The 27,828-nt window shown below is 32.6% G+C and overlaps 1 protein-coding gene across 1 annotated transcript; it reads left to right on the top strand.

The window, feature by feature from the left end:
- Positions 1-363: 363 nt before the first annotated feature.
- LOC143068029 (hydroxyproline dehydrogenase-like) lies at positions 364-26,983 on the top strand. Its single transcript, XM_076241772.1, has 9 exons — positions 364-730; positions 2,506-2,702; positions 3,133-3,262; positions 4,197-4,286; positions 5,178-5,255; positions 19,165-19,311; positions 19,794-20,071; positions 21,117-21,205; positions 23,683-26,983. Exons 1-9 carry the CDS (start codon positions 422-424, stop codon positions 23,859-23,861), a joined length of 1,497 nt encoding a protein of 498 aa, XP_076097887.1. The 5' UTR covers positions 364-421; the 3' UTR covers positions 23,862-26,983.
- Positions 26,984-27,828: the final 845 nt, after the last annotated feature.

Raw genomic sequence — 27,828 nt, 5'->3', positions numbered from 1 at the left:
GTCCAGTAATTTTGATATAGTTTTTTACTGTTTAAAAACGGAAAGTTAAATTGGGAAGGTGAATTCATCTCTTTTATCGAAGGTGTCTTCTCAAATGACCCTAAATGTATATTGTTCTTGAAAGTTAAGATATGTTGCAGACTTTTCTTTAATTATGGTATTTTTTACTTCAATTTTGATGGGATAGATGAGTGTAACATAGTCACCAAATATTCGATGTTTTAGTGAGAGGATAAGATAACACAATATCTAGTCTTATTTTAGTTATACTTATATAGACGATATACGATCCAAACATTTATACATGTATTGACCTGAAGATGATTCTCTGGTATTGAATGACAGCTACCTGTATACCTAGTAGTTTGTTTACTTACATTTGGTTTACCAACTTTCGACTGTAAATTATCTTCTGGTCAGCATGCGAGGACTTTCACTGATTACACAGTCAAAAAGAATAACTTATTCATCAACATCCATGAAGCCGCATTTAAGTGCAGCGTTGCAATGGTTGCTGAAAGGCAATATACATCCGATTTCCCAACAGCGCTTTCAGCATACAATGGTAGGCAAAATTCCAAAAACAGGTTCAACAGAAGACGCAAGGTCTGAAATTCAGTTCGATGACTACAAAACAGTGTTTGAATTCAAAGAAACACCAGAAATTTTGCGAGCATTGTTTGTTTTGAAACTGTGTTCTTTTGATGGATTAGTAAATAATGGTGAACAGGTAAGATATTTGCATTATAATATTTTCTGAACCATAAAAAAAAGTGTGGGATATAAGTTAATCAAATCATAACCTCTTAAAAACAAAAAAAGACATAAACAGTTTTATATAATAGACATTTGCCCACACTAATTATAAAGTCCATATAAACAGTTTGTAATAGACACTGTATGTATCAAATCCAGAAGTTTAACAGGACACGGAGAAATAAAGAAAGAAAACCATTGAAGATTTTTTTGTTTTTGTGTTTCTAGAAAAGACAATTAGAAATTTAAGTTAAATTGAGGTACATATAAGTTTTCGGAGAATAAATTCGCATGTCTAATTTATAATAATGATTGTCGGATCATAAATTGACGAACAGCAATAAGCAGTAAATAAAATACATTACTCTATCGATATCAAGGATGACATAAACCAGACAAAATACAGGTACAAAAAAAAAAAAACAGTTTTAGGTGACTAAGTGGACTTACAAAAGAAAAACATGTCACCAAAGCCATAACCTCGAAAACAAAATAACCAACAACATTTAAGGCTTTAATAATGGCATAACGGCTAACAAACAAATCAATTGTAAACACCAATGTATCAAAACGGGTTTGCCCGACAAACGCATACTTTTTCTTCTTATCGTTTGCTTTTACACTTGAATACCAGTCTCCTCAACAAATCTGCTGGTCTTCTGTAAGGCATCCACTTGTCCATATAGCTACTCATGAGTGGTGTTTCTGAGTGCCATATATTATTTCTATATAAATGCCTGATGGATCTTGTATGACTGTAAGAGGTGTGACATACCCTGATCTGCATTTCCACAAGGACACATTGAAGATGAACAAATTTCATGACTTTGTGTAGATGTTGGTTGAGTCTGTTGTGTCCTGTCCTCGGTGTAAAGATGCATACTTTATATCTCACTGAATCTAACTCTCTAATATCGGTAGTTGTATTTTAGAGATGATTTCATTAATGATGTCATACAAATACAGTTAAAAATAATTTCAGGATATATTTTTATTGAATATTTTCTATGTACCTTTTTTGTTCCATTGAGCAAGGGCTTAGTCCTAAACAAAATACCCTACAAAATGGTCTTGCAGTTTTCAGGATCAACCGTAATGGTTTGTTTGTTATATCTTATGTTTTTCTGTCATTCATAAATCAATATGTACCAGGTGACATTATGTCTCTTATGGGCATGACCTAGCACAAATCAACCCACTTTTTTTTCTTAAAATGTTTTCTACCAAGTCGTGACCTGGCAGTTGTTGTCAAGTAATTCGTTTCGAATTATGTTGCTTTTGTGTTTGTTTTTATTGTACTTCATTGTTTCTGTAGTTCCGTTGTTTTCCTCTTTAGTTAATGTGTTTCGCACGTTTTGGTTTTTAAACAGAAATTGTTTTCTACCAATTGATTTATGACCTTTGAACAGCGGTATACTACTGTTGCCTTTATTTATATCTTGTTACATTGTGTTGCAACTCATCTCTAGTTGAATACTACAGATTGACATTAGATGCTTATTCATTTCACTTTGGTTATTGTCTTATTGAGGCAAAACTCTCCTTTAGTTTGTTTACGATTAGCACATGGATATAAAACCTAGCATATCTAACTTGTTGTGTCTTACCATCATTTTTGAAGAAAGGTTTTGTATCAAGTAACTTTATGAATGTTCAATAAGGAGGCTTAAGCTTTTCATTAAATGTGTACCCGGTATTCCTCAAAACCAAACAATAGTTGGTACATTTTTTGTTTCATTACATTGACAGTTGATGAAATTGTCTAAGCGATTACTAGGAAACAGACTTTATACGGCGCTACAGAATAAAACCGTATATGGTCAGTTTATTGGAGGAAATAGTTTGGAAGAGCTAATGGTCAAAGTGAAGATATTACGAATGGGAGGAATTGGCCCACTCTTGGCAGTACCAATGGAGGATGACGTCGGAGAGCAATATGATATAGAGTACGTCAAAAACATATATTAACCTTATTTCAATAAAAAATTGAATGTTTAATTGGAATGTTTAAATGAAAACAAATGTTGATAAACAACACTGAATACTTAAATAAAATGTACACGGTTATACCTGGTTTAACCTAAATAAATTCAAATGTAAAAAAAAAAAACATAAATTGTTTATAGTTTGTTTATGAAATTTGCAGACGAAAGACAAAAAGTAATACAATTAATTGAATTGATAGAAATGTACCACACTGAGGTACCACAGTAACACAAATTCTCTTTAATTAAATTCACAAGTTTTGATAATTTTTGGTAAAGTATTATGCTTTGTGTTTATGTCTTCGATAAAGTGAAATATGCTATAGCATTCTAAAATTATTAAAATCTATGTATTTGTTTAAATAACATGCACTCATTCGTACTTTTTAAGACAAATGGAACGCCAATTTGATCAGAACATGATTAAAACTATGGAATGTCTCGACATTGTTTCTAACCTGAATGACAAAATTCCCATGATGCAAGTGAAACTTACAGCTTTAATACCTGGTGATATCTGCGTGAGTGTACTTTAATGTGATTACTTATGTTACACCACTCAGATAATTGTATGTGATATGTTTCTCTCGTCAATAAATGTGATGAATGATGCAATGTATATATACCCATTCATATACCTATTGAAGTATGTTTATTTAAAGATAAATCATAATTGGTACATTATTTCCATTTGTAAGTAATGTAGGCAGACAATTTCTGTCTGTAATTAGGTTCTTAATGACAATCATAGTTGTTTAAAAGCCTGAAATATGCATTTAAAGACTGGATTGGTTATGGTTATTTGCAATGTTTTTTTAAGGTTTATGACCCCATCTGTAGCCATGTAATTACGATTTTTTAAACTGTAAAAGTATCAAAACAGTAAAGATAATAAATAATAGAGATGGGCTATAGTGTACATATACTAAGGGGAAACTCCGTGCAAACCATTATTATTCGTTGTTTCATTGCATTTGATAGAAAAAGGGGATTTTGTGGCAAATAAAACAGAATTTTTGTAGAAAATCCACAGACTTTAATAGAGAGATATTCTTTTAAATAAAATTCAGAACATACATTACCTGCTTGTTTCTCTCTAATGTGCTAGAGTTTATTTTTTGCAAAAAGTCCTAAACAACCTTTTAATTCCAAAATACCTCGTGCTGAGTCACGCAAGTCGAGAGCACCCTAAACGGTGTTTTTGAATTGGTCTATATTTATATTCGATTTCACCAATATCTAAATTTATAAACTTAAAGAAAATCATTGCTAGCACTTCATGCAATTATCATCTTTATATCAAGCACCAAATTGCCAAATATGGGAGTGCAAGGGAAAAGGCTGTGGATTTTCTATAAAATTTCTATATGTTTAGCATTGCGTCAGCACATGGGTACATAATCCTTAATGTAGAAAATGTAATGCACCCTCTAATGAAAGTCATATTCCTTGTAGACAAAATTATCAACCAGCTGCCCAAATCCTAGTGAAGGAAATCAAACTGTCATTGAAGATATTGCAACATTTTTTCGAACAGATAAAATGGTAAAATATCTTTTGTTTACTATCGAATACATTTTATATTTCAATATAATGGTTGGTAAAAATATCAGCATACTTTTATAAAATAATAGTGAGCCTTCAAAAATGCAAAAGTTATACAAATAGGCTTTTCATGATCAAATGATCTTTCAGCCTAATGAATTGAATGTGTTCACCCATGTTCAGTGATACATTTTGGAAATATTTTTCATTCTTTTAGAAAAATGGTGAATTATGAATATTTATTTTCAAGAAATAAGAACTTAAAAAAGGGGAAAACATTGAATACTAACAAAAGTAAGTGTTTAAGAATCGTACTTATCATTGTATTAAAACTTTTTTATTTCTAAAGATGAAGGACAACTTTTTAATGTTCAAGAAAAGTGTTCAAATTAGAACCCCCACGAGTTTTAAAAGTTATTTTCTGAGGCTATTAGTTTTAAGTTGTTAGTTACTAACCTTTTTCTACTGTTTTCTAAATGTTACAACTTTAAATGTGTTTTTACCTTTGATAAGGTTAGCCATATACATTTTGTATTATATTATAATGTGTTTTATTTCTTTATTTTTTTAAATGACCAAATCAGTTGACAGAGTCATGAAAACAATCATATCAATTGTAATAAAATATACTGTTATTATTTTACACTTATTGCAATAAGTTTCAAATCGTTAAATTTTGTTTTTAAAAACTTCAGTCGAACGTTGCGCTCTTGTTTACTGATGTTACATGTTTATGTCTTTTAGATTGTTTGTACAAATAACTTTGCGTCGATTCACAAATCTTGTGTATCGTTCTGTTGATTTCAATTTTATATTCACTTTTTATGTAAGCAGTTGTCATCAATATGTGTTCCATCCATTGATATTATGTATATATGTATATATTTGTAGCCATGTATTCCCAATTTAACAAGTCCAGAGAACATGCAGCTGGAAGCCGGTTTGAATAGGCTGAAAATGGTCTTTCAGGTATTTATCTTCGTTAATGTCTATGCATTATTTAATTTGCATGCTCCCATTTTGACTGATTTGTGGAGCTGTTCAGGAAAACAAACGTATGAATGGCAATGTTGGTGCATTGAATTCTTAATCATTGATGATGGACATCTGCAGGATTCTACTAACATTTCATAATAAAAAAAGTTTGAAAACATATTTTTGATAGCACATAACATAAGTCCAAAACAAGTATTTCTTCAGAAGAAGAAATGGCTTAGAAAACCGACTATCGTTTTAGGATATTTGCTGTAATTAAATTACAATGCAAATCAAATTAAGGAATCAATCTCATTCGTGCATAACTCCGATAGGTTCAACGTGTTGAGAAAAACTTTGGTCCTTTTTTGTTATATCATTCCTTTAATCTTTGTATTAGGTTTTGGATTTGTGACCTCGATCATCACTGAAGAGACATGTTTTATCAAAATGCGCATGCGATGCAGTAATTAAGGCGACAGTGGTTTACTGGTATGCAAATATCATACAAGAACAGCAAAAAGATACTAATTCAAACTCAAAAATTGAAAAAAAAACTTGACAACGCCATGGCTAAAATCAGACAAATTGACAAACAGCAGTACACAAAACACAACATAGAAAAACATTGATAGACTTGGAAAACAAAAAAAAACAATCAATAACTGAAGATATCACAAAATTTCTAAAAGGAGTGAGACAAGTTGCTTCCACAAAGGAGCACACCCGTACTAGTGAAGTCCGTATATAAAGAGAACATGTACACGTTTCAGTTGATATATGTAAACAGCATACGATGGTATAGAGAGTATGTTACTGATATGTAATGGGATGTTTGTGAATTGTAATTGGGAAGTTTAAATCATCATGTTAGTCATAAATTCTCATTCGAAGTCGTCAATCTGCATCAAACTCGAGGAAAAGGACATGATATGAAGCATGCCTGGTTGTATCTTCAGTAATCTTAACCTCAAGTTCATTAAGATATGCAATATCTCACTGTAATGTAGGTAATTAAGTAACAGGACTAATCCTTTTTACTTACAGCTGCAAAAAAAAACATATATTGATGAGATGAGCATAAGTTTATATAAATCATATAAATGTATTGGTAGTATTACCAAATGAATGTTATTTCAACTGATCTGGCGGAGCTTACGTTTTAACTTGCATATGGACAGTCTATTATAAGATGTGTGTGATACGGATGAATTCCGTTATAATTATTATCGATTTCTTATCACCTATCAGTGTCACAAAATGGATATACAAATGAACTGAGTGCATGATATGGGACGAATAATTGGACACTTCATTGATGAGTTTATCCCAAATCACTTGTCTATAGGTTGACTGGTTTTTGATATAAAAACCGGTTAAACCCCGCCCAGTCAAGTGAAATAAATCAAGTAATATCTCTTATTATTTTAAAAACATTTTTGGTATCACCTGCCTTTATCAAACCTTTATTTTTGATTTTCAAATCTAGCATAATCAGTCCAATTAAAAAGATTATAAAGCTTATAAAGTCTGTTTCCAAGTAATCGCTTAGACAATTTCATCAACTGTCAATATATTATAACAAAAATATAAAGAAATTGTACCAAAAAAAGGGACGAAAGATACCAGAGGGACAGTCAAACTCATAAATCGACAATAAACTGACAACGCCATGGCTAAAAATGAAAAAGACAAACAGACAAAACAATAGTTAACATGACACAACATAGAAAACTAAAGAATAAACAACACGAACCCCACCAAAAACTAGGGGTGATCTCAGGTGCTCCGTAAGGGTAAGCAGATCCTGCTCCACATGTGACACCCGTTGTGTTGCTTATGAGATAACAAATCCGGTAAATAGTCTAATTCGGTAGGTCACATTTATGAAAGGGAAGGGGACTGTAGTTACGACGTAAAGAACATATCCGATATACCAACTATTGTTTGGTTTTGATGAATATCGGGTATAAACATTTAATGACAAGTGTAAGCCTTCTTACTAAACATTTCAAAAAGCTTTCTTTAAAAACGATAGTTAGATACAAAAAGTTAGTTTATCCATGTTGTTGATGTGTGATACGGTGCTTTTTGTCCGCAATTCGCTTTTTGTCCGCTTTTGCTTTTTGTCCGATAATTTTGCTTTTTGTCCGAAACTTTTGCTTTTTGTCCGTTGCTTTTTGTCCGTTTTGCCTTTTGTCCGATTATTTTGCTTTTTGTCCGAAACTTTTGTTTTTTGTCCGTTGCTTTTTGTCCGTTTTGCCTTTTGTCCGATTATTTTGCTTTTTGTCCGTTGCTTTTTGTCCGTTTTGCTTTTTGTCCGAAAATTTTGCTTTATGTCCGATATAATATGTATATATTTTTGGCAGGTTTCATTTTGAACTTCAAAATACCATGTCCTTTTAGGAGTTAGATACAGACCATACTCACATTATAAATGATTTGTACATGAAATTTCATGTCTTTTACAATATATCGCATTACCTCTAAAATGGCTCGAAGCACTAATATCCTAGACCCGTAGGTGTTGGTCAACAGAGGGCAAGGGGAATACTCTTGTATATCCCTAAGTCTAAAAAACAACTATTGAAAGCTGGCTAAACTAAGACATACTCCAGGTAGGCCATTATACCAGAAGAAGAGGTAGTCAAACCCTTATAAATGGCTTATAGCACTTATGTCCTGGATCTACACGAGTTTATCAGCAACGAATTAAAAGGGGCATGAGTTTCGCCGGTATATCACGAAGTAAAAATAAACCTCATTATTGCCAGCTCTTCAAACTAAGAGATTCCTCTTAAATGGTCCATGGGCCATGGCACTTATGTCCTCGACCCGTACGAGTTGGTCAGAAGAGGGTAAGGGGAATACTCTAGTATATCACACAGTCCACCAAAAATAGTGACGGCTGCCCATACTAAGACATTTTTAGGTGCGCCCTTATACTAGATGTTGGAGTAGTCATTCTCTTAAAAATGGCTCATAGCACTTATGCTATAGACCCGAACGAGTTTGTCAACAATGAGTTAAAAGGGGGATGAATTATCCCGGTATATAACGAAGTTGAAATAAACTGTTGCCCGCTGGCTAAACTAAGAAATTATCCACGCGGGCCATAATATGAGAGGTAGAGAAAGGGATTGCCTCTATAAAATGACCATGAGCACGTATGACCTAGACCCGTACGAGTTAGTCCGCAAAGTGTAAGGTTGGTACCCTAGTATATAATAAAGTCGAACTAAACTATTGCTGGATGGCTAAGAGATTCTCCGCGTGGGCCATGATACCAGAGGTAGAGGTTGTCATTGCCTCTAAAATGGCCTAAATCACTTATTCCCTAGAGAAGTACGCGGTATCATCAAAGGGTTTAAAAAGGAGTTGGAACCTCTGTTTACAAAGAAGTCGAAATAAATTATTGCCGGCTTGCTTAAGTACGAGATTCTCCAAGTTGGCCATTAATCCTAGGTTAAATGTGTGCATTGCCTTTTAAATGGCTGATAAAACTAACGCCCTAGACCTGTACGAGTTTGTCAGCAAAAGGTTAAAGGGGGGATGCGATGCCTCTTTTCACAACGAAAATATAAATTAAGCCGACTGGCCTAACTAAGAGATTCTATACGCGGGGTATTATATCAGAGCATGAGGTAGGCATTACCTCGAACATAGCCATAACACGTATGTCCCAGACCCGTGTAAGTTAATCAGCAAAGGGTAAGGGGGGTACCTAAGTATATCACAAAGTCGAAATAAACTATTGCTGGCTGGCTAAACGAAGAGATTCTCCACATGGGCCATGATACCATGGGTAGAAGTGGCCATAGCCTCAAAAATGGTCACTTATGCCGTAGACCCGTACCAGTGCTTCAGCAAAGTGTTAAAAGGGGGAGGTGGTATCTATGTTTACAACGAAGTCGAAATGAATTATTGCCGGCTGGCTAAACAAAGAAATTCTCCACATAGGCCATTATAACAAAGGTAGTGGTGGACATTGCATCTAAAATGGCCCATACTTCTTATTCCATTGATCTGTACGAGTTTGTCAGCAAAGGGTAAGGAGGGTACCCTGGTATATAACAAAGTCGAAATAATCTATTGCCGGATGGCCAAAAATAAAAGATGATCCACGTTTATCATGATACCAGAGGTAGAGGTGGGCCTTGCCTTTAAAATGGTTTATAGCACTTATGCCAGCAAAAGGAAAGGAGGGTATTCTAGTATATCGCAAAGTCTTTCTGAAATATTGCCGGCTGTTCAAACTACGAGATTCACCACATGGGCCATGCTACCAGAGGTATAGGTGGTCATTGCCTTTAAAATAGCCTATAGCACTTATATGGCATATACCCGTACGAGTTTGTCAGTAAAGAGCTAAAATGAGGAGGTGGTACCTCTGTTCACATTAAAGTCCAAATAACTGTAGCCGGTAGGCCAAACTCCGGGATTCTCTACGTGGATCATTATACCAGAGGTAGAGGTTTATTTCGACTTCGTTGTAAACAAAGGTAACACCTTTTATTTTTAACCCCTTGCAGGCAAAATCGTACAGGTCTTTGGAATTAGTGTTATATGCCATTTTAAAGGCAATTACCATATCTATCTCTGGTAAAATGGCCTACGTGGAGAACCTCTTAGTTTGGCCAGCCGGCAATACTTTATTTCGACTTTGTTGTAAACAGAGGTACCATCTCCCCCTTTTGATTCATTATTGTCAAACTCGTACGGGTCTAGGGCATAAGTGCTACAAGAAATGTGTATGGCAATGCCCTCCTCTATCTCTGGTAAAATGGCCTACGTGGAGAATCTTTTAGTTTGGCCAGCCGGCAATTATTAAAGTGTATTTCGACTTCGTTGCAAACAGAGGTACCACCTTACCCTTTAAATTCATTGTTGTCAAACTCGTACGGGTCTTGGGCCTAAGTGATCTGTGCCTTTTTTAAGGCAATGCCTACTTCTACCTCTGGCATCATACCCCACGTGGAGAATCTCTTGGCCAGCCGGCAATTGTTTATTTCGACTTTTTTATATACCAAGGTACTTCCCTAACCCTTTGCTGACTTACTCGCTGGCTTATCCCTTATTGTAAGTAAGTAAGTTCAATAAATATAAGACTATATGCCAGGTCTTTCTGACAACCAATTACAAACAAATTGGGGTTTATCTAATGACGCTTTTCCCAGGATGCAATTGCTCGTAGACTGTATACAGTTGACCAAATAATCCACAAATTCCGCAAAAGGATCTTTTAATTATAGGCCATGTCCATTTAGACATTAAGCAACACAAGCGCAGCATGACCGATGCATTTGTCTTTAACATCTCCGATATTGATTCCGCGTGGCCTTCCAATTGACATCGAGTGTCCATTGGTGTTCATTGTTAAACCTTTGGAGCTATATCAGTTTGTGTGGAAATTAAGAGCACGATGACCTTCCCTTGGTGATAACAACATGACCAACAACCATATCGTGTGTTACCAAAAGCCGTCAGCGATAGTCACACCGACAATTTGCTACCTTCGTGGACAAAAGCCTGGCTTTTCGCTGGATCCTAATTAACATCTAGTGTTGTCACTACCATTTGCTGTAGAGATTTAGTTGCACAACATAACAGAAACATTCTTTGTAAATACTCTATGTTGATATTTTGACATTTGGATGGTTCATATACCAATTGTAGCCGAAAAATGAGAATGAAACATTTCTGTTTAATATCGATCTATTGTTGGAATTGTAAATTTTCATATTCAATTTTTGTTTGTTTAAAGATGACCATTTTAAATAAAGATTTTAATTTTTTAAAAAGCAAGTGTTAGACTTGTGCTTTTATTGCCACTCAGTTCATATAACCTGTCATTTTAGTCGAGCCTGTAACTTTTGTTGCAGAAAGCTCGACATATGAATAGTGATCCGGCGGCGGCGGCGGCGTAAGTTAACTTCTGAAAAGCTTAATATTTTAGAAGGTGGAAGAATTTGATGCTTCATACTCTGTATATAGATGCCTCATGTTACGAAGTTTCTGTCAGTCACATGTCCAATGTCCTTGACCTCATTTTCATGGTTCAGTGATCACTTGAAAAAAAAGTTCAGAATTTTTGTAATGTTGAATTCTCTCTTATTATAAGTAATAGGATAACTGTATTTGGTATGTGTGTACCTTGCAAGGTACTCATGCCCGTCAGACAGTTTTCACTTGACCTCGACTTCATTTCGTGGATCAGTGAACAAAGGTTAGAATAAGTTTTGGTGGTAAAGTCCACATCTCAGATACTATAAGCAACAGGGCTAGTATATTCGGTGTATGGAAGGACTGTAAGGTGTACATGTCCAACTGGCAGGTGTCATCTGACCTTGACCTCATTTCACGGTTCAGTGGTTATAGTTAAATTTTTCTGTCTTGGTCTGATTTTCTCATACTTTATGCAATGAGTCTACAATATTTGTTGTATGGAATGATTGTAAGGTGTAAATGTCTAGCGGGAAGATATCATCTGACCTTGACCTCATTTTCATGGTTCAGTGGTCAAAGTTCAGTTTTTGAGTTTTGGTCTTTTTATCTAATATTATATGCCAAAGGTCACTATATTAGGTGCATGAAAATATCTTATGATCTATATATAAGTCTCCCAGGTTTTATTTGACCATGACCTCAATTTCACGGTTCATTGCACAGTGTTAAGTTTTTGTGTTTTGGTCTGTTTTTCTTAAACTATAAGTAATAGGTCAAGTATATTTGTTGTATCGAAGAATTGTTAGCTGTTCATGTCTGCCTGGTATGGTTCGTCTGACCTTTACCTCATTTTCATAATTCATTTGGTCTTTGTTTAGCTATCTTGGTTAATGTTAAGTTTATGTGGCAGTTGTAATAAATCTTTATACTTAGGGCTATCAACATAATATTAATGATGAGTAAAGTAGGCGAGACATTTCAGTGTGTGCACTCTTGTTTAAATGTGCTTATTTATCCGAGTCCTGGACTGCATTCCAGTGGCTTTCATTCGTTTACTTTTGTGTAAATTTTATACAGATCAGTATTTTTTCAAATGTTTTACTAATATTTTAGCTGCATGTAACATCTTGAACACTCAGAACAGCAAAACAAAATTTAGATTTCAGAAATAAATAGCCTTTAGTCATCGACGAATAGCCGATGATTTCAAGAGTTGTTTCCGTTAAAGGATGATTCCTTTTTTTTGTGCAATACTTGCTCTTTTGGAGGCTCGAGGGTAATTTCAGCAAAAATTTTATCATTTTTGTTTTCATTACAAATTTTATTTATTACACTATTTAACTTTATAAATTGGCTCAAAAATCAACCCAAAAAATCGAATGATTTTGGCCTCAGATTTATTTTTCAAATGTTTAAATCACTGTAAAAGCTCCAAATTGTCTCCTTTTAGTGCAATAATGACATTTTGTTTTGGCATTAGAATCAAAATGTCTTTTTCAACTCATCGGTGACCTATAGATATTTTTCAAATATGCTTTACGTAAACTAAACAGTTGTAAAATAAAATCGATTTCTGTAATTTAGTTCTTTTTTTATTTCGATATATATATATCTATTTCTCCTATTAGTTCAACTTAAAAAAAAGTACCTTAACAAAAATGGTTGCTTCTTTCGAGGGCAGATTGTGAGCTTAAGTGAACGATAACCCCATGTTTTTATTTGATTTTTACAGAGGATGACCTTGAGGTCACTCCGATGTATTGTTATCGCTTAAATTTCCGTCATTCATAAATAATAGTCAAATTAGTTTTGGGTTTTCAACACCAGTGAAAAAAGTGCATTTTCATACCTGCGATTTCTGTTCTCCGGTTGTACGATGTTTCAACAAAATATGGAATCATTTCAGTTGTTGATTTAGTGGTGAAAATTTGACTGAATTATATCTTAATAAATACGATTTTATATGTTTAATTTGAGTTTCAGAAAGAGGTCAGGTGCTCTTGTTCATTCATAAAATATCGTTCATTCATAAATTTATCGTAAAATAAAAATCACTACACAGGTTATACGTGTAGTGTATATGACCACCTGTAATCTAAAAATAGCGGTCTCACTAATAACAACAAGAAGAATTTTAGCGACAAGAAGCGTCAAGAACGGACAAGAAAAATAAATTAAGCGACAAGAAGACTATTTAGCGACATGAAAACTTCTCGTATCGCATGAAGATGACACATATCAAATGAACAATTATGTGTGGGACTTAGTTTTAAGAAATGATGTCAAAGTAACACTATGAAAATATTTTTAGTAAGCTGAAATATATATTTATTTTTTACATGTTTATGTCTTGTAAGCTATTTTATTTCTGTCCCATTTTTCAACATTAGCGTCTCGAAAGGTGAAATGTTTTAACTGAATGGTTAATTTAAATTAATTATGAAAATTGTTAAAATTAAATAAATAAAAGTAATTATTGCCCAGTTACAAACATTACCAGGGGATAATCCATAATTACCCCCAACTTTAGCCTGGTAAAATTGTTGTCTCCTTGTGAAATATAAAACATATTAAAAAATGATTTCCTGCTTAAGTCTTTTATTGATATAAAGTCAAAACCTTCTTGCTTTTCACTAGACAACCATGTCCTGTCAGGTTTAATTCTTATATATGTAGATGAAAAATAAAAGTTCCCAAAACATTAACATGGCAGCAATTGCCTTTACAGCCTTTAAGGCTTTGATTTTTTTTACAGAAGAGTGTCCACCATGTACTTGCACTGCACTATAATAATAGTAGAATAGAATTATCATATACAAATAGATGAAAATTAGATATACATGCAATCGTAATATTAATAATAAATATAACAACAAACCAGTGTATTCTCTACGACTATTATTATATAAGTATAATAGTCCAAGGTATACTGATTTCTTGCACTACAATATAATAGTTATTACGGTGAGGTTGAATTTCCTGTCATTTATTCATCATCCAAGCACGAACTTGTATCAGAAAAAAATATCTCTGTAAATTAACCCAAGTTTCAGGTATAGAGATGTGATCTGTTTCTGTGACATGTGCTTTTGATCATCCACAATAACCTGCGGTCATCCGATGTTCAGTACTTCAGTACTTTGATTCTATTTAGTATATGATAAAAGTTCATCTATAGAAAAACAAGCAAAATCCTACATGTATATTTAAAAAATAATGGATTAATACCCTCCAGTCCCCTTAACGACAAAAAAAATAAATAGAACATTACGTTTAAGTATCACCTACAGTATTTTACAACCTCCATTGGTGATACATTATATGTATTTCTGCTGTTGTTTTATATAAGTTATTGTCCTGAATAAACATCTTTATGCGTTTTTGCGTTTTTGCGTTTCAGTTTTTATTGTGAAATTTCTTCAATCAGCCAAGACAAACTTTAAATTTCGCCTTAACGATGTTTTCGCGAGAAATCCATGTATTATAATCGAATTACTACATTTAATCATTGTCTAGTGCCCTAAAATGAGATTTTCCGAGACTCTGGGTTTGAAATGGGATACCCTATTTAATTTAAACAATATTTGCAATCTTTTCAAAAAGATGCAGATGGGAATTTTCGTTCCTTATGAAAGTGTTCGCAAGGAGTTAAATTATAAACTCCTTATAGGATTATCAAAAAGCAACTATTAAGGACCCCCTTGGAATAAAGATCTTCCAAGACAACGTGTTCGAGAGTTTGAGTTTAATACATGACTTTTTAAAACTTAATGGACGGAGCAGGATTATCTTACTCTTCCAGTTAACCATACATCATCGCAGTTGCATTGGTTCTTGTTGCTCAGATTTTAAATTTCAATGATTTCGTCCGAGACCACAATTGTCGTCCCTTGATTTTCGTTATTAATCCCTAGTGATAACAGTGGGTTACTTGCCAATAATTTTTATACCCCTTCCAAATTTATTTCTCCTTGTTTAATGCCTCACATTGTAAGTAGGGGGGGGGGATTGAATTTACACTGTAAAAAAAATTGGGTCCAGAATTTTACAGGAAAGTAGTGATTTGGTCCAGCTGAAAAAGGTTAAAAATTAGCACTTCGGAAGCTGTCAAAAGATTTCAAGACACCCTAAACACAAAATTGTCCATATTTTGAGTTAGACGCGATGAAGTTTTCTATAATTTTGATATAATTTGTCCCAAAATTAGTACAACACACTGTAAAAGTTTCATTGAGAAAGCGCAGGTGGGATTTTTTTAATTTTCATTTATGTTCTAATAGAAATGCACTACGAATTAATTGTGTTCTCGGACCATTTGTTTTGTGGACTGTTGTGTATCTTGTTGTTTTTCATTCAGCTGCGGCTTTGTTGGTTTGTTTCAACCCTTTTTAGTGTGATTATCCTTTGGTACACTTTGCCTCTCTCTTATATATGATATCGCAATAATTATATATATGTAAGCGTTCATATACATTTATATGGATACAATATTGAATTAAAATAGATATAATAATTAGATGAGTGAAAAAAAAAGAAAATGAAGTAATAATTGTACGTGTGAGGAGTTGGCATTCTTATAAAAAAGAAGATGTGGTATTATTGCAAATGAGACAACTATCCACAAAAGACCAAAATGACACAGACATTAACAGCATTAGGTCACCGTACGGCCTTCAACAATGAGGAAAGCCCATACAGCATAGTCAGCTATAAAAGGCCCCGATAAGACAATGTAAAACAATTCAAACGAGAAAACTAACGGCCTTATTTATGTCAAAACAATAAATGAAAAAACAAATATGTAACACATAAACAAACGACAACCACTGAATAAACAGGCTCCTGACTTGGTACAGGCACATTCATAAATAATGTGGCGAGGTTAAAGTCTTTTACACTAGAAATATTTAAGATCTTGTTATATAGACTAATTCTTATTCATTCTGGTCGTAAGTTAGTCTGTCATCCTCAAACGTGTGAGCAATGGTGTACGTACACCAATTTGTAGAATACATGGGATATTCAAAGACTTAAACGAACGTTAAGTCTCAGAGGCATGACTTTTTATTAGTTGTTAGTGGCTTTGAAATAGCTGTCAGATAACTGCGAGTACTCTCAGATCTGTTCATTGTGACTTTTTGTGTCGGGATGTATAAGTACCCGGCCACGTCCACTTGTATTTGTGTCTATCTGATGAGTTAAGCCTTTTTCAACTGATTTTTATAGTTCGTTCTTATGTTGTACTGTTATACCACTGTCCCAGGTTAGGGGGAGGGTTGGGATCCCGCTAATATGTTTAACTCCGGCACATTATTTAAATCTGTGCCTGTCCCAAGTCAGGAGCCTGTAATTCAGTGGTTGTCGTTTGTTTATGTGTTACATATTTGTTTTTCGTTCATTTTTTTACTTAAATAAGGACGTTAGTTTTCTCGTTTGAATTGTTTTACATTGTCTTATCGGGGCCTTTATAGCTGACTATGCGGTATGGGCTTTGCTCATTGTTGAAGGTCGTACGGTGACCTATAGTTGTTAATGTTTGTGTCATTTTGGTCTTTTGTGGATAGTTGTCTCATTGGCAATCATACCACGTCTTCTTTTTTATATGCTCGAAACTTTAGAATAGTTTAGAAATTTATCAAATCAAATAATCCTTGAGTGATGGTTTCGTTATTGAAATTCTAAATTGATGTTTAACCGCGCTAAATATTATATAAGATAATCATACGAATAAGTCAGGAACGGAGTTTCAATCTGTAATTCAATAGTTGTTGTTTGTTTCTGTATTTGTTTGTCGTATAGTGTTTTGTAAATCAATGGTTTTCTCGTTTGAATAGTTTTATCATTATGTTAAATGGTGTCGGCGTTTGCTACATGTGGAAGTGCACACATTTACGACATGTTATTGCTTAAACGCACAGTTTCTTCTTCCCGCTAATAATATATAGTCACTATTTGCACTTATATGCGAATGGCCGATTGACAGTCGCTCCAAAATATTTTGCAACATTTCAGTTAAAAAAAAACTTTTTTAAGTCTGGTAATATTTTCGTCATATTTCCAACAACTTTATTTTTCTTAAACATTACAAATATTACAAATATAACAAACAAACAAACTTTATTTTTTAGAACACTATCACAAAGTTTACGTAATACATGAGTAGCTATTTATTTAGATAAACTGTATTAATCCATACATTTCGGAATTATTTAGCAACTATATCCAAATGACGAGGAAGTTCGAGGTTATTCAAGTAATAAGATTAAGGAAACTTTGGTTAACACAACAGCATTTTCAACAAAGTAGTTTATTTTTGTTTGACAAACTCGAAAAGAGGGGGAAAAGTAATAAAATGGTTACTTAAGCATTTACTTAATTTCTATCACGAAATAAATGCGTTTAATATTTTAGATACAGATACAATATAGTGCATTCGTAAATGTAAAACACTTTTTAATAGAAAATTTAAAAGAGATACATCAACAGTGTTTATTTTAGAATTGCTCAAGTCTGTAGGGCTTATTCCCGATTGTCCCACTTTTTTTTAAATTAAGAGCTCATATTGTCCCACATGAAAAGTTCTGACTGGTCCACATTATTTTATGAGGCGAAATGTTCTTATCCCTTGTTAGATTGCCTCTATGGTTTTGTTTCAGATATATAAGCCAAAATCTACATTTTATGCGATGCTCTTCTTTTAGACATTGCGGCCATCTTAATTATTGGGCGGGGTCATCGGATACTTTTTTGAAACTAAATACCCTAAGGATGATTTTGGCCATGTTTGCTTTAATTTTGCCAGTAGTTTCAGAAGAGAAGATTTTTGTAAAAATTAATGACGACGACGAATAATGAGAAAATGAGAAAAGCTCACTTAGTCCTATGGTCCAGGTGAGCTAAAAAGCAAAACGGACAAAAAGCAACGGACAAAAAGCAAAATTGTCGGACAAAAAGCAAAATTATCGGACAAAAAGCAAAGCGGACAAAAAGCAACGGACAAAAAGCAAAAGTATCGGACAAAAAGCAAAATTATCGGACAAAAAGCAAAACGGACAAAAAGCAACGGACAAAAAGCAAAAGTATCGGACAAAAAGCAAAATAATCGGACAAAAAGCAAAAGCGGACAAAAAGCAAATCGCGGACAAAAAGCACCGTATCAGATGTGTTTGATGACTTTTAAAGACAAAATGGATTTTTTTGTGTATGAATTTTTTTTATATAATAATTTGTCATATTTTTTTTTATATTATTCGCTGAATTGAAGCTACTCATTGTTTGTTTTTCGAAAATAATATAAACATAACCTTGTATAATTACCGATCTTATAAATATTCCCTTTTTGTACAATAGCATTTTATATTTCATTTCATGTAAAACGGAAAAGATATGATTAAACCCCTTTCTGAACCTTTGCTTGAGAAGGGTGAAAGATGTATTAAATCTATTACATAATATTCTTCAAATGTCTAAAAGACAATTCATGTAGCATTTTCCTGGATAAGTATTTCTAATTTTAATTGTGTCTGATGTATTTGAACTTTGGCTTCAAACGTATTCTTGTATTTAACTTTTGATTCGATATTCAGTGACTTGTATTTTATGGGGAAATTCTGCCTGGTTAACATTTAGATATGAGCGAGACCGTTCACATAGACTTGTCATTTTGTGGTTGTAAGCAAGAGGCCTAACCAAAAGTATTTTAAATAAAGATAATAATATCATTATGGATTACATCTTAGCTCAGGCATATGACATCTAAAAAACACACTAATGATTTTTTTTTATTATATAGTCCAGTTTATATCATACTGAAATCAACAAAAAATTGAAAATACTGCTAATTATATATGTATGCAATGCAGGGGTAACATAATGGTTTTTATTTTCTCCTTTGTTGAAAATTATATTATATTGAATGTAGAATGGTTGTTTTTTCTTTTCCATCTTTGTCACAAAGAAAGGCAAACAGAAGAACATATGGTTGATGGTAGATGCTGAGTATACATATATGAATCCAGCATTAAATCTGATTACATTAGCAATGATGTTGAATTATAATCATGACAAACCACTAGTCGCTTACACATATCAGAACTATCTTAAGGTATGTTGTCTACCAGTTGCATTATGAATGTTTAGGTTTTGCAATATTGAACACCTGTGGTGTTTTGATTAATTTTGTGTATCAATTTAATCTTACCAAATATTTACACTTTTCGTTAATCTCTTTTAGTTGTATTCAACTCTTTCCTTGCATAGTGTACCATTTTGCCTATTCCGATTTTAGTGTTGAGAAAGTCAGAGTATTTTTTTTTTATCAAAAGTAATTTTTCATTTACATGGCAAGTCGTGCTAAACAAAGAAATTTAAAGGTCCAAGTGAATAAAAACTACACAGAAAACTATAGCTATTGAATGTACTCAACAAGACAATAGAACTGCCAAACAGTTAATATAGATTGACCAATTGGAGAAGAATCTGTGAAACTGTTTCATTTCTCTAATCTGTTACAGTGATATAACAGCACAATATAAGGACTACTGCGCTTTAGCAACAAATTCTCCAATCATTCTTTTCACTTTTAAGGGAACGGAAGAACTACTTAAACGAGATATAGAATACATTAAATCGCATGGTGTTGCTTTTTCTGCAAAACTTGTGAGAGGAGCTTATATGGACAAAGAAAGAATGCTCTCAAAAAAACACGAATATCCCTGTCCAATAAATAACTGCTATGAAGACACTTCGGATACTTACCACAAGTCTCTAGAAATTCTATTTGACGAGACAAGGAAGAACAGAACCAAATTTAAAACAGTAGTTGCTTCACATAATGAGAGTACTGTACTCCATGCAGCAGATAGGTAAGGCATTCAACAATTTTTTAACTTACTTTATAATCTAAGAATCCGATAAATGGATGAGAATGAGTCCGCATTCTCGTCCTCGATATTCCACGATAACCAATTTGAAACCTCGTATTCTCATACATTTTTATGCAACAAAGTGAAATTTAAAATATCAATAGAAATTACATACACCAAGTTTATCATTTTGGATTAGAAAATTAACAAAATAATATTAGGTTGTACGCTTTCAGAATTCCATGAATTTCATCATCAAGTTTCTGAACAACATCTCATTTAAAGTTAAAGTCTATTGACGTAGTTCGGGTACCACAAGTGGAGCAGCAACTTCTTACCAATCTCGAACATCAGAGTTTATCCCCGGTTCGTGTTGCTCAATCATTTGTTTTCTGTGTAATACATTATTACTGTTGTTCGTGTTATCGTCGTCGTCGTCGAGATATACACTTGTTTTACACTGTCATTGTCTTTCTTTTAACAGAAAGAATGTAATTGTACTCGGTCATGTTCACTATTAAGCTGTGAGGTAGTCAAATATAGTTGGAAATGGATGCTACCAATTACTTAGAATACAAAATAAACAAACAGACGTTTAATATGAACATGGTGAAACTGTTGTGATGATGCAGTAAATATAAGCCGTAACAAACGCCACTTAAATTAATTTCGATAAAATGTTAAAATACACAAACATTTGGAATACGGAAAGTGCTATATTGTTTGCTGCGTCTCATTCGTTTCATGATTTTTATAGTTTATACTTTATACTTTATTCATGTACCAGATGGGTTTTGAAAGCAACACTATAGCTACATTATTAGCTCTATTTCTCATATTTTGCTAGATACAGTCACCATGAAATAACTTAACATTGAAACAGCAATGGAGTCAGGAATTAAGGTTATTATCTGTTCTACAATATTTACATTAACTTATATAAAGTTATTGACTACGCAATGCAAAGATCGATAGAAATTATAAAAAACTCATATCCATGAAGTATAAGAAAAAGATTAGCTGAACATACTGGTTGTTATTTCAGGATGAAAGAATTTGACATTGACAAACAAGATGGATCAGTTGTATTTGGACAGGTTGATGGAATGGGTGATCAAGTTTCCTATGCTCTAGGTATCTCATTCATGTTTTCTTGATAGTTCATACTAAATCAGAAACTCAAATTCCATATTATATTACACATTTCGAGTTTGTTTTTTTCTAAATACGTACATCCAGGACACTCGAAATCAAACATGTGTATACCTGAATGACGTGCAGTAACATTTAATAATGATTATTAAAAAGAGGATGTGGTATGATCGCCAATGAGATAATTCTCCACAAGAGACAAAATGACAAATAAATTAACAACTATAAGTCACCGTACGAACATCAACAATGCACAAAGTCAATACCGCATAGTCAGGTATAAAAGGCCTCCAATGACAAATGGAAAACAATCCAAACAAGAAAACTGACGGCCTTCTTTATGTTCAAAAAAATGAACCAAAAACATATATGTAACACATCATCAAACGACAACCACTGAATTACAGGCTCTTGACTTGGGACAGGCACATACATACAAAATGTTGCGAGTTTAAACATTTTAGCGTGATCACAACCTGGAACCATAAGAACGAACTATAAAATTCAGTTGAAAACGATTTAACTCATCAGCCGATCAGGTGGATACAAATATGAATACATCTAAAAAAAACATAGAATGGACGTGGCCGGGTACTTGTATATCCCAACAACAAAAAGACACTAAGAGTAACATTTAATAATAATGCGGTTAAAACTGCTTCCAAGTCAACTCACAGAGCAGTCAAATCATTTTCCCGATCACTACAAAGAAAAATGAGATGACATTCAGAAATATGGTTTTCAACATTCCAATTTCCAAGAGAATGCAGCGACTGTTTGAATGTTGAACAGTGCATTGTCGCTCATTTCGTAAGATATGTTTTATTCGATGTTACTGCATGAACATCGATCTACACTCAGTATGTTCGATTTCTTTCCCGAACACAGTAAACACATTGGTTTGCATTGCAAACTCTTCATAACGATGCTATATAAAATTTCTGGTATTAAAATGGGTGAATTGCTGCTCATAGGAATACTTACAACCTGACCATAAAAAACTAATTATTGCCAAACCGTACATAAATGTATTTGGCTGGAAAGTTTACAGCTGTAATCATCTTATCACACTTCCAGCATATATATACTAGTCAACTAAAGAAACGATACACGACTTTGAAATAAAATTTATCAAAAAGTGTTACATATAAAACAAAATGATATACACTATTTTAAAAAGCTTTCATTTACAACGTATGCACATGCGATAATGAAAATCAAAACTTTTCGGAAAGTATCTAAATTCCGTGTAAACGATCATAGGGTGTAAATTAGTTTTGCGGAAAGTTGAATAAAAAATCGACACATAATTTTCTAAGTACTAAATAAAATTTCAAATTTGTTTAAAAATATTCAATATGCTAATCAAGTTATGTTCATGTTGTAACTAATGGGTTGAAATATTGTTTTTTTTTAATTTTTGGGAAAAAAAGTGTTTTTTGAAATCTCAAAAATTGCAAAAAAAATTTTTTTTATTTTCGTCTCAAATCAATGCTTTAGATATGAAAACAATACACAGTAAATTTGGAACCTTTCGGATTAGTTTTAAGATTGTTACCGCTTTTTGAATATCACTTTACACATACTGTCTATGGTAAATCAGTTGATAATGTATACATTTTAACGATTTCTCGTGGGGCCGAACTTTGCTTAAGTAATAAACGAAGAAACTGTATGATTTTTAAAAACAAATTGATGGCAAACACTGTCTTTACCTTTAAATGAGAGGTTGGCATCATTAGTTGGAACTTCTGTTTTCAAAATTGTCGTTTTATGTAAATTTTGTAAAAAAAAAAAAAAAAAATCGCGAAAAAACGTCACAAAAGCAAAAAAAAATTTTTTTTTTTTAAACGGATTTATATTTCCATAATGATTAAGTATTACTTCCTTCAATATTGGTCCAATGAACGGAAAACTTTGTTTTTAATTTGAAAAAAGTCTTGTATCGTTTCTTTTGTTGACTAGTATATATACATTTTATATACTAGTAATGATAAAGTTTGATTACCAATTAGTATGTTCGTGTATTAATCATGAAAGAAGAAATTTCTTTAACGAATTGTTCAGCATTTTACTGTTTACGTGTTCATTTAATTGAGATTACTAGTATGTGTGTGCATTATTCATGAGAATATTGAGAAAAGGCATTTGATATATATTAAGTGGAGCTTTATTCAATGTAATCTAATTTAAATTTTTAAATATTGTTATATTATTTCGATATTTAGTAGTTGTTATCATTTGTCTAATCAAACTACAAGTGTTATGTCATTTAAAAGATGTAAATATTCATACTACAATACATTACATATATTTGGTGTTTTATACCTAGAAAAGTATATATATTTATTTTTTATGCTTAAGAATGAAGAAACTCGCAACTCTAGAAAAGAATGTAATTGAGTAGGGTGAATAGTTATGGCAATCACCTATGTTATATTTTTTTTTCTTGTTTACAGGACGAGCTGGATACTTGGTCTACAAATCAGTACCATATGGAAGCATTGAAGACACTCTACCATATTTACTCAGACGGTTGTTAGAGAATAGATCGGTACTAAACGGTGTCCGGAGAGAACGAGAACTTTTAAGATCTGCACTCAAACACAGACTTAAACAAAAATGCTTTCCTGGCTGACGATAGATACTGCTACCTTAATCAATGGACACAGATAATCCTTGGAAACGGTTTACTCACATCATAACCAAGTAACATGTTGATCATTTATATCCCTGATCTCATTATGGTTATTAATGTATTATTGGAGTTTATATGCTTAAAAAAACGCCACGAATTCCTTTCAAGTGACAACTACAAAATGGATGTTGTGTAAATTTTATTTTATTCGTGACAAAGATGAAAGACGAATTATTACCATTGTACTTTTTTAACTTTAAAGTTTGGGTGATAAAATCTTTATGCAAACCCCAAATTGAGAGTTGTATATATATCCCAAAGTACTTGGGGAAAATTAATGCATTCTGACGAAAACTCATCTTATATTGTACCCATAATATAGAAATATCTTTTGCTATTATTTTGTGTAATGTAAGCCAGTTTTGTTGATTATCACTATTACAAACTTCTCATTCGAATCAACGTTATTAATTGAACCAATTCTGGTGATGTACATGTACAATGTAAATTGAATTGAGATCAAAACTTTAAAAGTAATTGCCCTACAGATTAAATGGAATGATATAAGATTTCTGCTCTGATATCAGTGTCTATAATAAAAAAAAAAAGTAAGTTAATGGATCCGTCGTGCAAATATTATTCTACAACATATTTAATTTAGCAGTATTACAAATTGATAAAAATAACAAGAATGTCAGGTCTACATGTACACTTCATTAGAAGCAATTAGGACGAACATTTTATGTACTCTTGCAATGTACTTATTATTCGTGAAACGATATTCGTCAATATTTGTGCTATAATAGCATAAGATATGCATATAAGGCAATATATTTATTCTAATGTAAAACAAATATTTCACTATCAGAAAATGGAAGAAGGCTTGCCGTCCTGTATTGCTACAGAGTTATTCATGTCAAGATCACAATTTTTATAAGTAACTATATTTTGATTTAAGCAGTACTAATTATTACATGCTTTGTAGAGCAATCTGTTATCAAATGTTGTTTATAAACACATTAAAGATACTGATGCAACCACTTGTAAATTCAAAGCATCATCCCTATATCATTGTTAATATGTATTGGTTAGTCACACTTATGTTTCCGTAATACAATTTATTCTTTTTACTGCTTGTGCTTTCACAAATCATTATGAATACGAAATGTTATACATGTAGCACTCTTATTGTATATAAAATTAAAAAACTGAGATAGTATATCACTTTGATTTTTCCGTTGCGACAATCTCTTTCCTTGAACTTAAGTTTGTTATGTATTCCATATCTGGTAAAGGCGTTTTAAACAACGGCGCTACAATTTCTGGTGTAATGTCTTTTAAACACACCTTACTAACAGAAAGTTCTTGTCTACGCTTAGAAGGCGGACTTTGCACTCTTAACATGCCTTTCAAATCAATTTTGTTGCGTTCGGCAATAGTTTCAATAGCTTCCAAGTCTGTATGTGCTTGTTCTAACTCTACCGGAATTACGGTAGGATCAGTTCGTCTAAACCCACTCGTTAAGTCAACATGCAATAAACTCGGTTTAATTATGGGAGGAAGTTTCCTTGGAATCGAATGGGGAACAAGTTGTAATCGTCTATCTTGAATAGGTCGAGACGGAAACGGTTTTGGTCGGAATGTTATTACTGTTTGTTTCATTTTGTTCATTGTAGGATGGCGTCGATCTGAACGACGACCTTTTAAGTGTCGCTCTCGTTCCACAGAAACCATAACAACATGTTCATCTTTGTTCTGAATGCTTTGCCTCAAGTTTTGTACTTTTGATAAGTATTCTTGTTGTTTTCTACTAACTTCTTGATACTGTTCTAACCACTCGGGCTTTTTGGTCCTCATTTTCTGAAATAAAATGAAATTGAGTTAACTTCCAAAAAATGTTAAAATGATTTTCCTTATCCAAAAACAAGGTTTGTATTCATTTCGCAAAACAAAACAAAAAGGGAGAAGTTTTAAAGACAAAACGAAACTAAAACAGTTCACCATATGACTTACCCTTGTATAAGATATGATGTACACCTGTTTATGTAGTGCTATTTGTGCAACAACAAAATCTTTATTGACTATAAATGAGAATTACCTTTTTAAACGAGTCTAATTTTACATTATTATGTACGCCGTATTTATGAATTTAAATGATAGGTATTGATGTTTTTCTACAATTTCAGAATGGTACATAATTACTGAGTTCATTTATGATTTCTATGTAAGGCTGTCATTTTTCTTTTGTTGATAACCAGTAAACAGATAAATAATTTAAGAAAATTGTATGTTAATTGTCAAACAAGCAAAATACCAAATTGCGTTTATACACATAATTTTAGGTGATCCCCTATGACGAACTATCACACTTAATAATTGATTTGATAGGTTTTGTAAAAAAAAATCAGCTTATTGAAGTTCTGTATTATAATGTTGTTGATAATATGTACTCTCATTTATATTTAATATACAACTCAACCAGTTGAGATTTATTCTGGATAGCTGATTGTTTCATTGTTTTTATGCAAACGAAGCTTTGTTTCATTTCAATAATTTTCCATCCAAAACTATATGATTTTTAACGTATGTCCCCACATTTGCTCTGTCTTTATAGATGTCTTTCTTACCATACAAAGTCTTGATATTGAAACATTATTTTTCAGTTTGTATGTACACTTATAATGATTAAACGAAATTATGACACGAGTATTTATATAAATCAGGTCAAACCTTGGATTTTAGTTAGCATAAATAATATAGGGTTTGTAATTTCAATTTCTTTATTATAAGTCTATTATGATACTTATAAAGTATTCAGTGAGGTATCTAATATCAAAATAATTTAAATGTTAAAAACCGGTTATAAATGAACTTATTGCTTGCAGCGATATTTAAAATAATACTGCATTATCATTTACGGTGAAGGATTTGTATACTTATTGTTTTGGTACAGTTTTGATCCAAAATCTGGTTGTTTACTCTAACATCTATGAAAATTACTGAAAAAGAAATGATCTAATATAGAACCACTTGATCTTGTTCTTGCATTAATAGACGATCATTGTTTACATAAAGGTTGTGTACAGATGTATTATATCTATTAAATAAAAGTCTTTTACATATTTTCCTCTTCATCATTTTTTTGTATCAAAACAAACGTTTCATATATGACAAAAAACTGTTCTCGTAGTGTTTGTTCAAATTTATCTAGTAAGCATTTCTTTATTCCTTTATTCCTTTTTTTCTTAATTTAAATTTTGTTTTACAAATTAAAAGATTACTTGTACAAAGGCTAACTTTTTCAAGTGTTTCTCTTTTTAATTTCGATAGGAGGTACTGTATAATGGCAGTGAAGTACACTTGTTTTAAAGTGCTGTGTCAATGTTGGTTACATCGAAGGTTAAGCTTAAATGTAAGCTGAAAATTGAGTGCTTTCATAACATATCTTTAATAATGTTTATATTATGTCTGCAAGCTTGGGAATTACACAAAGTTATCGGTTTTATTAACCTGGTATCCTAGTCCAACCTCCTCTTTGCTTCAATAATTCAAGCTTTGAGCCAGGATCTCAGGCTGAATTACTAACATTTATTTATAGAAATAACTGACGTATCGGTAAACATTTGTGCGGAAAGTTTATCAAATTACACTTAAAACTAATTTTTAGTGATTAATATGCAATCTTATTGATTGATAGTATTGTTGAAGACTATACGATGACCCATAACTGCTTATGTATCCACTTATTTGAACTCTGGTGGATATTTGTCTCATTGACAATCACAATACGACTCCTTATGTGTATATTGAAGACTTTATTTCGAAAGGTTAACGAACAACATCAACATTTGTTGATTTGTATGGAATACTGATCTGTGACAAAGATGGCCACTTTCTAAACCACAATTCTGTCCTCCTGCTATCGCCGTTTTTGACTTAGCTGATTGCGATTTGTCAAAAGGTTTAT

The sequence above is a fragment of the Mytilus galloprovincialis genome, chromosome 3, assembly GCF_965363235.1.
Source record: "Mytilus galloprovincialis chromosome 3, xbMytGall1.hap1.1, whole genome shotgun sequence".
Taxonomy (NCBI): domain Eukaryota; kingdom Metazoa; phylum Mollusca; class Bivalvia; order Mytilida; family Mytilidae; genus Mytilus; species Mytilus galloprovincialis.
Note: the sequence above shows the minus strand (reverse complement) of the source record. Positions and strands in the feature narration are given on the sequence as shown.

Excerpts from the sequence above, each read along its gene's own strand:
- LOC143068029 (XM_076241772.1), top strand. The coding sequence starts at position 422 with ATGCGAGGACTTTCACTGATTACACAGTCAAAAAGAATAACTTATTCA. Across the intron at positions 20,072-21,116 it reads GTACTCCATGCAGCAGATAG|GATGAAAGAATTTGACATTG; the intron begins GTAAGGCATTCA and ends TTGTTATTTCAG. Across the intron at positions 21,206-23,682 it reads TCAAGTTTCCTATGCTCTAG|GACGAGCTGGATACTTGGTC; the intron begins GTATCTCATTCA and ends TCTTGTTTACAG.